The sequence below is a fragment of the Schistocerca americana genome, chromosome 1 (genome assembly GCF_021461395.2).
Source record: "Schistocerca americana isolate TAMUIC-IGC-003095 chromosome 1, iqSchAmer2.1, whole genome shotgun sequence".
Lineage (NCBI taxonomy): Eukaryota > Metazoa > Arthropoda > Insecta > Orthoptera > Acrididae > Schistocerca > Schistocerca americana.
The window spans coordinates 785,545,295-785,561,223 of record NC_060119.1 but is presented as its reverse complement, the minus strand read 5'-3'; the positions used below and the strand labels follow the sequence as shown (position 1 = coordinate 785,561,223).

Here is a 15,929-nt window from a genome sequence, read left to right as displayed (position 1 = left end):
CATAGTGACTAATTCAACATCTTGCCTGGGATGCCATTGCAGCATCCTGCCTTAGAATCTTTGTTCCATTCACTGACATCACTGGATAGGCAGTTTGGACATGAAGACCTAACACTCCTTTTTTCTGACTCATGAGTTGTTTGCTCTATAGAAGAATATAGCTTTTTGAATTAGTTCAAGAACACCTCGCCCATCTCCACTACTCCTACGTAACTGATAAAAAACGCATTGAAACCATTAGACTATTTTTGTATAAAATTTTCTATTGTTGCTATCAAATTATGACATTATGTTGCTGCAGTCATGGACTGTGCGGCTGGTCCCGGCGGAGGTTTGAATCCTCCCTCGGCCATGGGTGTGTGTGTGTGTTTGTCCTTAGGATAATTTAGGTTAAGTAGTGTGTAAGCTTAGGGACTGATGACCTTAGAAGTTAAGTCCCATAAGATTTCACACACATTTGAACATTTTGACATTGTGTTTTTATGTAACCTGTGCAGACATCAACTAAGTATTAGCAGTGCACTCTCTGTCCTCACCAAAGCAAATTTGTTGCATCCCTTTCAACATCAGGCTCTTTCTTCAGTTGTCAAATATAATTTATTATTATTTTGAATTAATCATGTTGAGTCTTCCAATCTTCCTATGATAATTGTATCTAATCGCTACATTGACGAAGTAGGTAGGAAACTTACCTGAATTTAATGTTATGTTACGCATTCAGTTTGTTGCTCATTGGAGACTAGCATTTGCATTTAAAATTTAGGTGCACCAGTTACGACAACACCTTCAAGTGGCATAACAAGTCAGATAGCAGAGCAGTACAGGGATGTCATCAAATTAAATGACTACCTGACAACAGGAAGGCGGCAGCAGTTTTGGGAGGAGCCATTCACAAGGCGGATAATGGATGCTATAAAGAGCAAAGAATTGGAAATGAAGACTGGTGCTGAATTACTTGGTGTGTCGTACGGCACCTTGTATGGGCGGTATAGAGATGCTTATGGTTGTCTGAAACATCCTTACCGGTAAGTTCTAAATATTGTAAGGTGTTTGTTTTATTGTTGCCCATAGAGGTACTTTTTTTATTTATTTTATTTTTCCCTTATTTATTTGAGGGGAAGTTTTACTTTAACTTTAGTTTTACTTCAACTATAGTATAACTTTCCCTCAAATAATTAAAATAGATTGTAAATTACCTGCAAAAAGTCTATAAACCACAAAATTGTAGATTTATTTATTTATTTATTTATTTTTATTTTTTTTATTTTTGTGAAATGTGTGTGAGAAATCCTTGATGCCATTTGACAAGGAGCCTAAGCGTGAAACTAATTACTGTATATCTAAAAACAAAGATGATATTAATATAATAGAGGGAAACATTCTACGTGGGAAAAATTTATCAAAAAACAAAGATGATATTAATATAATAGAGGGAAACATTCCACGTGGGAAAAATTTATCAAAAAACAAAGATGATGTGACTTGGTCTTTAAATATGTCTGCTTGTGTCTGTATATGTGTGGATGGATATGTGTGTGTGTGCGCGAGTGTATACCCGTCCTTTTTCCCCCTAAGGTAAGTCTTTCCGCTCCCGGGATTGGAATGACTCCTTACCCTCTCCCTTAAAACCCACATCCTTTCGTCTTTCCCTCTCCTTCCCTCTTTCCTCATGAAGCAACCGTTGGTTGCGAAAGCTTGAATTTTGTGTGTATGTTTGTGTTTGTTTGTGTGTCTATTGACCTGCCAGCGCTTTTGTTTGGTAAGTAACATCATCTTTGTTTTTAGATATATTTTTCCCACGTGCAATGTTCCTATTATATCCAAACTAATTACTGTGAAATAAATCAGTCGTTCAAAAAGCAAAAACTAGTTGCAGATTTTTTGTCAGTGATATTTGTCTTGTATCCTTTGTGAAAGAACTCTGGAAGATTTCAGAGACTACCCCTCCCTTTTGTTTTTTCCCTAGCAACTGTGATGCTTCTCCAATAGGCAGGAACCAAACAACTGGCTGAAATAAAGTTTCTTTGTTCGGTGACCACAGTCGTAATACATTATCTGAAGAAATCATTGCTGCCACTAGACTGTAAGTTTTTACTATTAATCTGTTTCACTATTGCGGTTTTGGCTGTAGAGCCGTTTCGAAGCACAAAGGCGAAAGAAAGTCGGTAAACATCCAACACATCTGAACAACACATTGTCATCAAATTGTTAAAACACATTCATGGATGTATATACCAGCTGTATCCCCTGTTTTTAATTTTCCCTCAGATTTTGTAATGAGGCAACATGTACACATATGTCGTGATATTTCAATGCTGACAGGTCAGATATTTACTGAGTAACAAAAACTTAGTCAAATGGTGATATTGATTTCATTAAACAAAATGGCTGTTTTTGCGTAATTCACTTTGAAGGCAGGTGTAGCAACCAGGAGAAATTCATAGTTAGAATAACGAAAGAATTTGGTGTCATTTTTTTTCAACTAGCAGATGTTCTACTGAAGTCTGGTAGGAGATAAAAGTATGTAGAGGGGTTGCACAAACATTGCTCCGCAGGACACAGATGTCCCCATGGACTACAGGTGCATGTAGTATAGGCTACCTGCTAGACAGCCCTATTGATTATGTTCTGTGCAGTGTACAAGCTACTTGTCTGCCCAGCCTGCGTTCACTCAGCTGAGGCAATATGATCACATAGAGTATAATCCAACTGTCTGACTGCCTTCAGATGAGCATTCCAGTTGGAACTGCCTGATACAGAGCACTCAAGGAGGACTGGATAAAACTGAATTCTAACATGACTAAGCAAGAAAAAATGTTTCATTCCCCAAAGGGTCCTCAGGAGCTAAAAACAGTGCCACTATATTGATAGGATGCACCAAAAGATAACTGCGAAGAGTTAATGGTTTCAAAAGTTTTATGCATCGTGGTCGCTGAGGAATGGATAAATTTTCTATATTTTTTTCGTTGGATCGTCTTGGAGGATGTAGTGCAGGAAATTAATTGAACTACCATCATGGACAGTAGAATATCATTTGGGTGATGTTGAGTGTATTGGATATTTACATCCCTACCTTAACCACCTGTTCAAAGGATATTTGATTCAAGGCATGAAACCAACCATCTGAAAGCAGGAAGATACGATCATTACCTCAAAAAGGTGCTGTCAAAAATCCCATAGTCACTCATTAATATTTGCTTGCTGAACACTCTGTGCAAAATATAAGAGCGATCATATAATCAGATAATTGCACACAGAATGTTAACAGATCTTGATCAAACACACTATGGTTTCAGGAAGGGAAAGCTGAACAATACATAGTAAACCGAGCAGTTGCAATCATTGATAATGACTTACTTGACTTATTTCGTGTTGCTCTTGTGCAGAGCATAGGGCTTCAATGAAGCTCTGCCAGGGCATTTGATTTGGGCCAAGGATCCTCAACTCTGCAAACATTTTCTTGGCTTCTCCCTGCACTGTCCTCCTCTTTGCTGACTGTGGTTTTCCTTGTTTCCTTTTACACTGTGAGGTACAGCAGAGAGCATCTCTCTCTGCAGCATCCTCGCTTTTTCAGAGGGTGTGTCTGATCCAGCTCCACTTTCTTTTCTTGATTTGGACAGCAATAGGTTCTTCTTGCATTTGATTCCAATGATTGGAATTGGTTTACCAAAAGATTTGAAGGATTCTTTTAAGACATCTATTGATGAAGACTTGCAAACCATTGGTGATTGTAGAGGTAAGCTACCAAGTTTACATCCACATACCAGCACTGCTTTCGTGTTTGTTCTAAATATTTGTGGTTTTGTTGTTATGGAAATCTCTCTCTCCCTCTGTAATGCATGCAGCTGAATGAAGGCCCCATGGTTTCATGCTCTGGCTTCAGCAGCAGCTCCTCCATCTTCAGTGACAATACTCCCAGTGTATGTGAACTTGTTTACCTGTTCAACATCCTCATCGTACACTCTCAGCTTTCTCAGATCTCTTGTATCAATTTTCACGAACTTCATCGTGGTGGCATACACTTTCAGCTCAACAGTACTGGCTTCATGTTCAAGATACTGCAGCTTTCCCTCCATGTCAATATGGTTTTGCAAGAGGAGGATGTCGTTGGCAAGCTCTAGATCTTCCAGTCTCTGTCAGTCCCCATTGTATTCCTCTCTTCTTCTTCTTCTTCTTCTTCTTCTCCAATTCCCATATCACGCCATCCAGCACCAGTAAAAAATGGTTGCAGATAAAACACACTCTTGGTGAACTCGAGGCTTACTCTCATGGATGACTCAGCATATGTAGTTATTGTAAGTATCCCTCATAACCTGTAGTATCTTCTCTGGTATCACGCACCTTGCCAAAGATTTCCACATATGACTCTTTTTAATGGAGTTGAATGAAATAAAAAAAAAGGAGGAGGAGGGGGGAGAGAGAGAGAGAGAGAGAGAGAGAGAGAGAGAGAGAGAGAGAGAGAGAGAACTAGCAATGAGTTTATTTGATTGTTCAATTATGACTCTAAGTTTGTTTATTTGAACTGTACGAGAACAGCTACTTCTAATACTAGCTTTCTCCTTTTTCTTATCTGCAGTCTGAATAAGAAAGAGAACCAAAAGATGAAGGTGATCCTGAAATGGCAAAAAATATGTTTAATTCAGAGCCACTTTCAAAGGAAGAAATAAAGACGGCAATCTTACAGCTAAAGAATGGAAAGGTTCCAGAGTCAGATAATGTTCTCGCAAAACTTCTGACCATTGACCTGGACCCAGCCACTGATCTTCTCCACCATAAAGATGTGGAACTTGAAAAGTGTGAGTGCAGGAGTGGAGAGGGTGACTCCCATCAAATTTCCCAAAAAGGACACATCACTAACTGGCATAATTTGAGGGGAATCACCTTGCTTACAATTCCAAGCAAAGTGTTGGCACAGATAATCCATAATAGAATCAAGGTTCAAGTTGAATCATTGATGATTACCATGAATGTGATGTCACTGCTGTGATAAACGATGTCAGGAGTATTTGATAATCTTTCAGGACTGAAGTTACCAACATGTTTGTGTAACTCCTTCAGAGACTACCTTCGCAGTAGAGTACTGAATGGACATCTCCTGATTCTACTGCCAAATGAGAAATAACAAAAGGATGCTCTCATAGGTCTCTCTGTGGCCCTGACTTCTGCGATGTTGTGAGCAAGTCACTATTGGAAATAATAAAGGAGTCACTGATGTCATTAGTCATTACATATGCAGCTGATAACCCTCATGGTAGTTACTGGAAATTCTACAGCTCAGATAGGGCAAATGTGTAACCCAGCAATGCAGTGAACAAAACAACTTGAGGATTGCAGGAAATGACTATCTACATGATGCTGATGGGAAAATTGTTGAAAACAAGGAATCCGGGTATTAGACAAAATGGTGCCTGGTTAGTAGGAAAATGGTAAACTGGTATTTGGGGATACATCTGAATGAGAGTAGAATGTACACACATTTGGATGCAACAGATGAAGGCATGCAACAGGTGAAAGGAAGGGCAGGAGAGTGCAGGGAAGGATTTTGTGACCCACAGGTGTATATATAACAGCACAGACTGATGTGTAGAGCAGGGCAGGGTAGCACAGCACCTGCTTCCGCCTTCGCCGCACAATGTCCGGGACACAGTTTACTGTGTGAGTATAACACATGCTCCCACTGGGTAGTGTCTCAGAATGATGACAATGAAGGTGAAGGTATTGGAAATATTGGTGGCTATAAGGAGGTTACATCTTGAACTGATGGTCATGCAGGATTGAACTTTCTTCATTAACCAAACATCGATGTTGTAATGATCAACTAAAGAAAATGAAGAAACTTGATCTTTCCAAGCTTACACAACATTCCATTGTGCATTGCAAATAAAGGCCAAAGGAAAGAGCAATTGAACATCTGTCAGTAACCCTCCCTACCATTTCTTCACATTGATGGACCAAGCAAAATATGCCACTGACAGGTCAATATTTCATTTGAGGTAAAATATCTGAAGTGATTTCGCTAACAGAAGCATCTCTCCTAGGAACTCACAGACTTACTGCTCAAGAACTCGAACCACCGTGGAACTATGATGCAACAAGTGCTACATATCCATTGTACTCATCAGAAGCCAGCAGTGTGTCTTTGACACTTCTTCAGAACTCAGTAGATGTGCCTTCAAGTACAGCTGTGGAACCGTATGCACAATTCATGTATAGTAACAACAATTTCTCTAATTAAGTTTCCAAAGTAACCTGTCCAACTCTTGCTTAAATCGTTACATTGTAAGAAATTTCAGTAAAACTTAACTCAGGAACATGGCGAGTTTTTCTTCACTTGCAGTTGGTTTTTAGGCATTACTCCCCTTAGAAAATGTAGATTTCCGCATGAGCCCATGAACCTAATGGAGTTCGGTACCTTCACATTTGAAGGACTGCACACTTTATTAACAAGGAAAGACTCTGTGACAATGGCTGAACTGTCTCCCAGTATGTGCACGCACTGTGGCGAAAAATATTTCCTTCGCTAGGCTGCCCCTGCCCCTACCATTTCCCAATGTGCACCTGGCGTAACCCTCCAACTGCAGTCGATGTCTATTTTTTTTGTATTACATTGCAAACCATTTATTCAACAATTAGTATAGTTGTAAGAATTGTGTTAAAGGATTGTAACAAGAAAACTGAAAAATAAATTTAGAAGTGATTTTTATTGACATTTAGTGCATGTGCATGTGGGAAATGTGAAAATCGCGTTCAGTGCTATAAACACAGAAGCACTTTATTGTAATTTTTCTGAGTGTGGTATATCTTGAAGCACGGTTCCATACACAAGCTGGCAATAATGATTATTGAACTTCTCATGCGCGAAGACCTAACTGTAAATGTGGGAGTGAGACTTAAGAATGCATAAAAAGTGACTCCCGGTGTTCCAGAGCAACAGAAGGATTCAATGTGAAAATTGTGCCTTCCAGTGTACAAACAGCGGACCTACACAATCTTCCAGAAAGAGCTGAATGCACACATTTACATCACCTGCAGATGGGTGGTTAAGCTGGTGTCACACAGGAAGTATTTCTCATTGTTAACCACACCTGATGTTTCCATTGTGATTGGTGTGTGCATAGAAATGAGCTAGTGCATAGCATGGAACATGCACCTCAACATAATTTTCTGCTGTAGCACTATCCAGTGAGAGTTCTTGGCTGTATCTGGTTTGTAAAATACACAGTTTGTTTATGAAAATGAATGGCTGTAAAATTCCTATATTAGCTCTGTTAAAATGCACATTTCCTTCCTTGTCCATATGCTAGTCATTTTGTTCTGTCTGTTGCATCCACACACAAAAACGTCTTTTCCATGTCCAGTCAGTAATGACACCAGTTTATAAACTTTTATAAAAGTTCCTTTCAAATAGCGTGGTGCAAATGCACAATAGTCTTCCACATACAATAAAAAATTATTTTATCATTTTCACTTTGTAGTATAACCGTAAGTTCATTCTTACTGGGTCTCTATGCAGTACGGTAGCAGAATTCTGAGAACACATGAAATATAGGACTTGAAACAAGAAAGTATCAAATATCGTACTGAAAGTAGTGGAAGCTATCTTGTACATAAAGCCAGAAAGTGTTCAAGTGTTCTATTATTGCAATATTACTGTTACATTTCTAAACTTTTATAATGTAATTATAAAACTGACTCAGTCAATATTGCCACAACCTGTGGTGAATGCAGGACAGTGTCGTGGTTAGCATCACTGGTTTACTGTGCCTCATGCTTTGAATCCCACCATCAGCAATTATTGATTATTATTTGTGTAATGCAGCCAACCAGTTGCAAAAAGATTTTACTTTAATGTGGATTTTCACCAATTATAGGTGTCTTCATCTGGAAGTCCAAACAATTACATGTAGTACCAGATGAACACATTTATAAGGAAAATGCTCATGGTGAAGGGATTTTGTTCATAAATCTGTTCATCTGGTACTATATGTAATTGTTTTGGCCTTTTTGATGAAGACACCTATAATTGATGCCGACACTAGGTTAAAGTAAAATCTTGTTACAACCAGTTGGCTAAGTTATATAAATCCTATTCCTGTACGGTTGCTGGCTCACAGCCATGTTTAAAATTGTAAGAATTATTGAGTATTTAGTATTTATTGTTTCAGGAGGGTCCTATGTTTGTAACATTTGTATATGCTGGAATATTTGGTGTTTGTATTAATGCCAGCATTCTGGATTACTTGAAGTTTGTATAAATAGCTGCACTCTGTAAAGGAATTCAGTTCTGTTCTGGCTGTATGTCAGAGTTCGTAAGAATGTGCTTTCAGTGCTAAGTGTTGTATTTCGTTGACAATCATGCTTGTGGGAATGGACTTGATTCTGGTTATGATGTGACAATGTCGTAGCAAGAGGTTACAGTTACACACCTATAATTGGTGCCAAATCCACATTAAAGTAAAATCTTTTTGCAACTGGTTGGCTGCAATACACAAATAATAATCAATAATTGCTGATGGTGGGATATATTATGGTTACTCACTTACCTTTGTAGTCAGTTTTCGTGCAAGTGTGTTAATTTCCAAAATCCAGCAAAGAAAAGCTGTTCAAATCCTACAAAGAATGCAGTGTTGTGTCCTTATAAAGATCCCTGGTCCCTGCCGACGACGTCAGTAGGACTTTTCATGTTGTTTGGAAATGATTTGATGGACTTACAGATCAGAAAACAAGGTGCCAAATATTTGCATAGGTAAAGCAACGTCGAAAAGAAAGAGAAATGAGCAGTAACCTAATAGCTTAAAAGAAGAAAACTGAACATATGAATTATATAATGGCAATACCTGTGAAACTAATCTAGGAAGAATAGTGTCTAGTATTATATCAGACTTGGAGATAAATTAATCGCCTGGTTCTTTTGGAGGAGGTTGATCCACATGCTGATGAGGCACAGACCCTATTCTAATTATCTCAGTCAATTTAAGTTGGTTGGTTGGTTGGGGGGGTTAAACCAAAGCAGCAAGGTCATCAGCAGCAGTCCCATCGGATTAGGGAAGGATGGGGAGGGAAGTTGGCTATCCCCTTTCAAAGGAACCACCCCAGCCTTTGCCAGAAGCAATTTAGGGAAATCATGGAAAACCTTAATCAGAATGGCCAGATGCAGAATTGTACAGCCGTCCTTCCAAATGCGATGGATTTAAGATGAGAAGCAGCAAAAGATGTGAAGTTGAGAAACTGAAACACACATGAACATGTAGTGATAGAGTACCTTAATCAAAGTTTCACAGTTCATGCAGACACAGATAATTTTAAAAGGTCGAAGTTCATATGACATTATATGTGATAGAAAAACGTGCTGTTCCAAACAGTATGACCAAGCGAGGTGGCGCAGTGGCTAGCACACTGGACTCGCATTCGGGAGGATGACGGTTCAATCCCGCGTCCGGCCATCCTGATTTAGGTTTTCCGTGATTTCCCTAAATCACTCCAGGCAAATGCCGGGATGGTTCCTTTGAAAGGGCACGGCCGACTTCCTTCCGCGTCCTTCCCTAATCCGATGAGACCGATGACCTTGCTGTCTGGTCTCCTTCCCCAAAACAACCCAACCCAAACAGTCTGCTAGACACTTATTTTGTGAATGAACTACAAAAGTATTTTAATTCTTTGAGTGGAACAGAACACAAGATTTGTAATGTCTTAAAGTATTACTGTAGATTCAGCTTTAGAGGGTCAGTGCAAAGAAATGATGATTGACGTTAGCACTAGGCAAGAAGTGCATGTTATTCTTAGGGTCTACATGTCTCAAGTCTTGAGCTCATAATGTGTACTTGGATCCAGCTTTTTGTGCCCTGCTACAGAGGAAGGGAAGACAGTACATCACATCATCAGGGTCTGCATTGCAGAACAAAGGACCACAAGCACATTTGGTGAGTGGTGATGTTCATGCCAAAGACATTGAAGACCAGTGTGAACACCTGCCTGAAAGTAGTAGTCCAAGTTTCCGAGTCTGACATGGAGTGCTGGCGGTGCCCTTCATCATGTGCAGATAAAACAGTAACAGAATGATGACCAGTTAATACTTACGTCTAGCTTTATTTTACCAATTTCTCTTGGCTTTTTACCATTACATTTAACTTCTTTTCACTGTGTTTTATGTTTGTTTGTAATTAAATAATACCTCACTTTTTCAGTCTCATTCCCTCCTTCCCATTTATGTTTCCTCCTCCTTTACATAAACTTTCTTTCTCAGTGTTTTGTTTATTTTTTATTTATTTATATATTTATTAATTTTTTTCAATAGCTGAGTAATGTAATTTGATGTTGGTTTCATAGCTGTATAGACAATTACGAGGGTTGAATGAAAAGTAATGCCTCGACCTTCATTAATTGGGTTTGAATGGGAATATTTTAATAAATCAAATGCAGAAATAATCCTTAGAATGTGATCTTTAATTACCGATATTCACTTTTACACATAATCACCAGCCAGTTGGATACATTTCTGCCAATGATGAACAAGTTTTCTGAAGCCATCACAGAAGAAGTCAGCACTCTGTTTCTGCAACCACAGTCTCACAGTTCTCCCAATGTCTTCATCAGAAGCATAATTATGTCCTCGCAGATCGTCTTTCATTATCAGGAACAGATGGAAGTCAGACAGTGCTAAATCTGGACTGTATGGAGGATGCTGTACAGTGGTGAGATTCAGCCTCTGAAGTTCTGCTGTGGTGGCACTTGAAGTTTGTGGTTTGGCATCGTCATGCTGCAGGAAAACATTTCCTTTTTAGTTTCGGGCCCTTGTCAGCTGCTGCTTCAGAACTTGTAGCATTGTGATGTAATGCTGTGAATATATTGTTGTTCCACAATCAAGGATATCAAAATGGATAACACCATCTGCATCCCAGAACACTGTGACCATGATTTTTCCAGCTGGGGGCTGCGTCCTGAATTTCTTTTTCTGGGGGCGAGTCTTTGTGTCGATATTCCATAGACTGACGTTTCATCTCCAGCTCGTAATGGTGTACCCACGTTTCGTCTCCTGTCACAATTGAATAGAGAAATACGTCACCTTCATTCTCGTAATGTGAGAGGAGTTCCTGGCAAATTTCAGGTCTGTGCGCTTTCATTTCAGGAGTCAGCATCTGGGGTACACATCGTGCACAGATCTTCCAGTAGCCAACCAAAGCAATAATGTGACCCCCATCTTCTTGTGAAATGTTGACTGTGCTTGCAGTTTCTCTCTGGATGATATGACGATCGTCCTGAATCAATCTGTCAACATTTTGCTTGCGAAACTCGGGGATTGCTGTCCCAGGACATCCAACTCTTTGTTTGTCACATAGGTCAGATGTTCCCACCTCCACATCTTTAAACGTAATCGCCCATTGACACACAGTACTCATATCAACACAATCACTATAACCTGCTTTCATTCTGTGATGAATCTCCATTGAGGGTAACACCTTCTGCTGTCAAGAATTCAATGACTGCACGTTGCTTAAATCGCATTGACTGACGGTCTGCGCAGGGTTCCATACTTTACACTGTAACAACACAACCATTCAAAGCTACGGCTTGCCGCCAACTGGAACTGTAGTGAAGAGGCTATGGAACAAGCCAGTACCTGGCACATACCAATGCTGCCAACTGTTGAAAAGTTATGATGGTAGAGGCTTTACTTTTCAGTCAACCCTCATATTTATAAAAGAAGGAAACCATAGATCGTAATAATAATAATATCTACTTCTGACTAATTATTCATTCCAAAATTCTTAGAAGTCTGGTGTTTAGGGCACATGTTGCCATTGACATTCGTTGGCAGCGCTGTTGGATAAAATTCTAGAAGATATCCACCCTCCAAATTGTAAAAACTACTGTAGAATGTAGATTGTTGTTGATTGTCCATTACGTATTGATGTTATCATCTTAGTTGCAAGTTGACAGACTACTTCTTCGTAATATGTTAGAGGCATATTTGAAATGAAACTGTGAATTAATTACAAAACTGAAGAAATTCCTCTAAAATTACCGAGTGTTAGTGACTTTGTAATTATTCTTTGTGAGAATCCTTACACACTCCAATCCTATACCTCAAGATGAATAGAGGACACTCAGTAGATTAGACAGTGCTGCACCAGCTTTTAGCAAACCTCAACAACAATAACAGCAGTGAATTGTTGATAATACTATTTTCCAATTAAAGTTACTTGATAGTTGACATTTCACACTTTGGAGCCATCTTCTTTCAATCAGACTGCTCAGTGTTACTGCCACAACAAATGGGCAGTTCACTTTCAATTCCTTTTATGGCTTTCTTTTCTTTGATATGTTTGGATCCTGAATCGTAGCACTAAATAACCACTACTGGATCCTTTTGCACAAGACGCCATTCAGCATCACATATTATATTCAAAGAGATTTATAGGTGTACATTAGATTAGCTTCGTATGACATTGCATGGAGCCAAACTTTCTGAAGGTTGCAATTCATTGTCCTGACTGGGTCAACAGAGTTATAACAGTATTCTGTAGTCTGATAGCATAACTCAATGGGTAGGGTACAGACCTGACATGTAGAAGGTTGCGAGTTTGAATCTTGTCGCCTGCTTGGAATTTTTTTGGTCATTATTATTATGAAAAGGACTTCATTATTTTTATTCATTTAATCAGTTTAAATGTAACTTTTTACTTCTAATACTCTGCCGTGTTATCACCACCATTGATTGACATTTTTATTTCCACTTATTTTTCTTCCTATCATCCTTATTTCGTTTGTAATCTGCCTGTGTTGCCTATAACGTGTAACAGAGTCCCATCTGTGACTGCTCATTGGTTGCTAATATGGCAGCTTGTGTAGCCAGTATGAGGATAGTTTTAGGTAACCAGTGATAGCGAGAAATTATAGTTTGATTTTAGTGCTGTAACTGAAATTTTTCTGTCTTGAGTTTTCTCATTGGTAGATGTGAGCATTGATTGCCATGAACAAAGTGATCATGATTGTAGTTGTGCTGCAAGATGTTGACCAACATTTCCTTGTATACATTGCACATCACAAGGTTATGATTGCATAAGGACAAGAGTTTAGCTGCAGGGCTACAAAACGTCTTCTGTCACAGTTCAGTCACTATTCATTTAAAATCGGCTGTCGACAAAGCATCTAGCATTTCAGTCATATTTCACTGTAGCTGCTTAAGACATTGCTCCGTGTTAACCCCCTTATCAGTATTGTGAAGTGTTCGGCTGTGCTTGTGTGTCAGCTATAACTGAGTGGCAACCAAAAGCCGATGTGACAACACTGTAACAGCAAGTGACAGACATCACCTACCAAGTAATTTCAATTTGACTGTTTAAACCAAACTGGGAAACTGGATATAAAGGAACATTGACTCATTCTAAGTCAGTGTTGTTGTACCAGTGGAATTTTTCTATTGTGATAAAGAGGAAGCAGAGTTGTTATTCCAGTCATAGGACTTCGTGTAAACCTTGTACAGTGAACAAAAAAGTTCTAGAATCAGTTTAAAATGTCAGTATGTCATTTAACAAAATGTTGCTAGTTCCATAACTTGGTGTAGAATCTGTTAGATTTCTCACACTAGAAATTTGGAGTACTGTCAACATGGAATCTGGTGGCTTCTTGAAATAATGGGTGCTTCATTGCTATTAAAATTAATTGAATTGTAGAAATTTGGATTTACTGACACACTTACACAATAAGAACTTGTTTACCCAACACTGATTTCAAAGAAGAATGAAGAGTTTCAGGTATATGAGTTTAGAGTTGTAGGTGTGGGCTATGTGGGTTATTTCACATATAAATGGGATTTTACTAATACAGTGGAACTCCGCATAGCAAGCATAATTCATTCCAGAAAAATCTTATTCGTAGTGTGAAACACTCATTAAGCAAAACAATATCCCGTATAAGTTAATCTAAAATACAATAATGTGTTCCATGGAGAAAAAGTACTAAAAGTTTTATCTTATTCATGCCATTTATTAAAAACAATTATACATAGAGTATTATGTACTTTATTATTCACGATACACAACTAATTCCTTTTTACTAGGAAGCTATCTATAGTCATTTGTTTCTACTGACGCTTCAGCACTTGGAAAAATGGGACACAGAATCATCATCAAATAAATTTGTGGTGCGCATAACCATTTCTTTATTGGGGTGATGATTTTCATTGTATGATGCAACTGATTCCCACGCTTTCAGCATTTCTCTTATTGCACCAGAAGATTGCTGCTTTGCTCTTGCCACCCCGTCCTCCTCCTCCTCCTCCTCTGAAGAAGAAGAAGAAGAAGAAGAAGAAGAAGAACTCCTCTCCATAACTTCTTGCTGTGCAACACACTGCAACTCCATAAGCTCTTCCTTGTCATTTCTTGGCTGTGATCTTCCACAAGTTCATCAATATTATTGTTATCCATTTAGAGTCCAGTGTAGTCTACTCTTGGCCAAAGACACAATCTTGTTGACTACAGGCTCCACAGGTATTGACTAGGCTAGAAATAATCTGCTGGTCCATAGGCTGGAGTAATAGAATGGTGTTGGGAGGCAGAAATTGGATCTTGATAAATTGAAATTCTTCAAGAAGGTGGTCTTGTAGGCCTTGAAACTGGACAGGAGTGTTGTCCATAACAAGCAAGACGTTGAATGGCAGACTCATCTGAAGCAAACATTTTTTCACTGAAGGACTAAACACTTCATTGATCCAATCACAAAAAAGATCAAGTGTCACCCGAGTCCTGTTGTTATGGTAAACAACCAGCAGTTTAATTTTCTAATCACTGCTTGCATTGGCACAGAAAAGCAGTCCAGAATATGAAACTGTTGTTTAGATACTCTTGTCACTCCCTTTGGAGCATCTATCCCCTTAATCTCATCCTCGTTCTTGAGGATAGTGCTAATAGTTGATGTGGACTGACCATATGTCTGTGCTAAACCATCATTGCTCAAACCATGCTCGCGTTTTTGAGTGATTTTTACTTTTCATTTCTAAGGTCATTCTCTTCCTCTTACGGTCGTTTTCTTGTGGCTTTATCTTTAGGGACATTTCTATGAAGGTTATTGAAATTTGCACACAAAAAATCAGTGTCTGAACAAAAGCGTAGAAAAATATGGGATCACAAGCTGCACTAAGAAGGTAGCAGAAAGAGTGCTAAACCCAGACTGCAGTAAGCACTAAAGATATTGTTCATATGCCGCTGTCGACAATGAAAGGTGTTCATATTGTAGAACGTTTCCCCCACTGCACGCGAATGGCTGGTGATGTCACACTAGCTAATCATCACTCATTACACAAAACATCACTTGGTAAGCGAGTCATTTTCTTATGATTTGTTTTGCTCGTTATGTGAATTGCGCATTATGGGAGACACTCGTTAAGCAAGATTCCACTGTAGATTGATGATAATCTTTGTTCCTATTACTTATATCTTACATATGTGGCAATGGTTAGTTGATGTGAAAAAATTGTAATTCCAATATCGGTCCCCCTGTAACAGGTGGGAGGGGGCAGAGTCAGTTATCAGTTCAAAGATCATGGGAAGGACTTTCGTGTCTGAGCCAAGAGAGCCATGCCAATTAATGTGCCCCTGGTAGTAAGAATAAATGAACTTTATTTGTGCTTGTAAACTGAGTACAACAAAAGTTATTCAGATGTGAATCCACACTACTTGCTTCCTGTCCACCAATATGGTTACTGTCATATCACTGGGAGAGATTTTACAAGGGCGGCATTAGTGCGACCGTATCTGTGGACAGCAGTAGAGCTCACGGAAAGTCCAGGAGAGAGGAACGTGATGCATGCACACTGCTGCTCGACTCGCTGCGGCTCACTTAGGTACCGTCGCTCGCGCACGCCAACGCCAGTAGCCCAACGCCGTGTTGGGACGCGGAAAGGGAGACAAACTTGCTGCTGTGTCCAAGCT

The 15,929-nt window shown here is 39.1% G+C and overlaps 1 protein-coding gene across 3 annotated transcripts in view; it reads left to right on the top strand.

Moving 5' to 3' along the window:
- LOC124612330 (longitudinals lacking protein, isoforms H/M/V) overlaps nucleotides 1-15,929 on the top strand; it is a 152,834-nt gene that overhangs the window by 116,083 nt on the left and 20,822 nt on the right. For all 3 annotated transcript variants that reach the window (XM_047140473.1, XM_047140481.1, XM_047140490.1), the window contains one exon: nucleotides 764-1,025. In XM_047140473.1, the coding sequence (XP_046996429.1) occupies nucleotides 764-1,025 (262 nt within the window). The remainder of the gene's footprint in view (nucleotides 1-763; nucleotides 1,026-15,929) is intronic.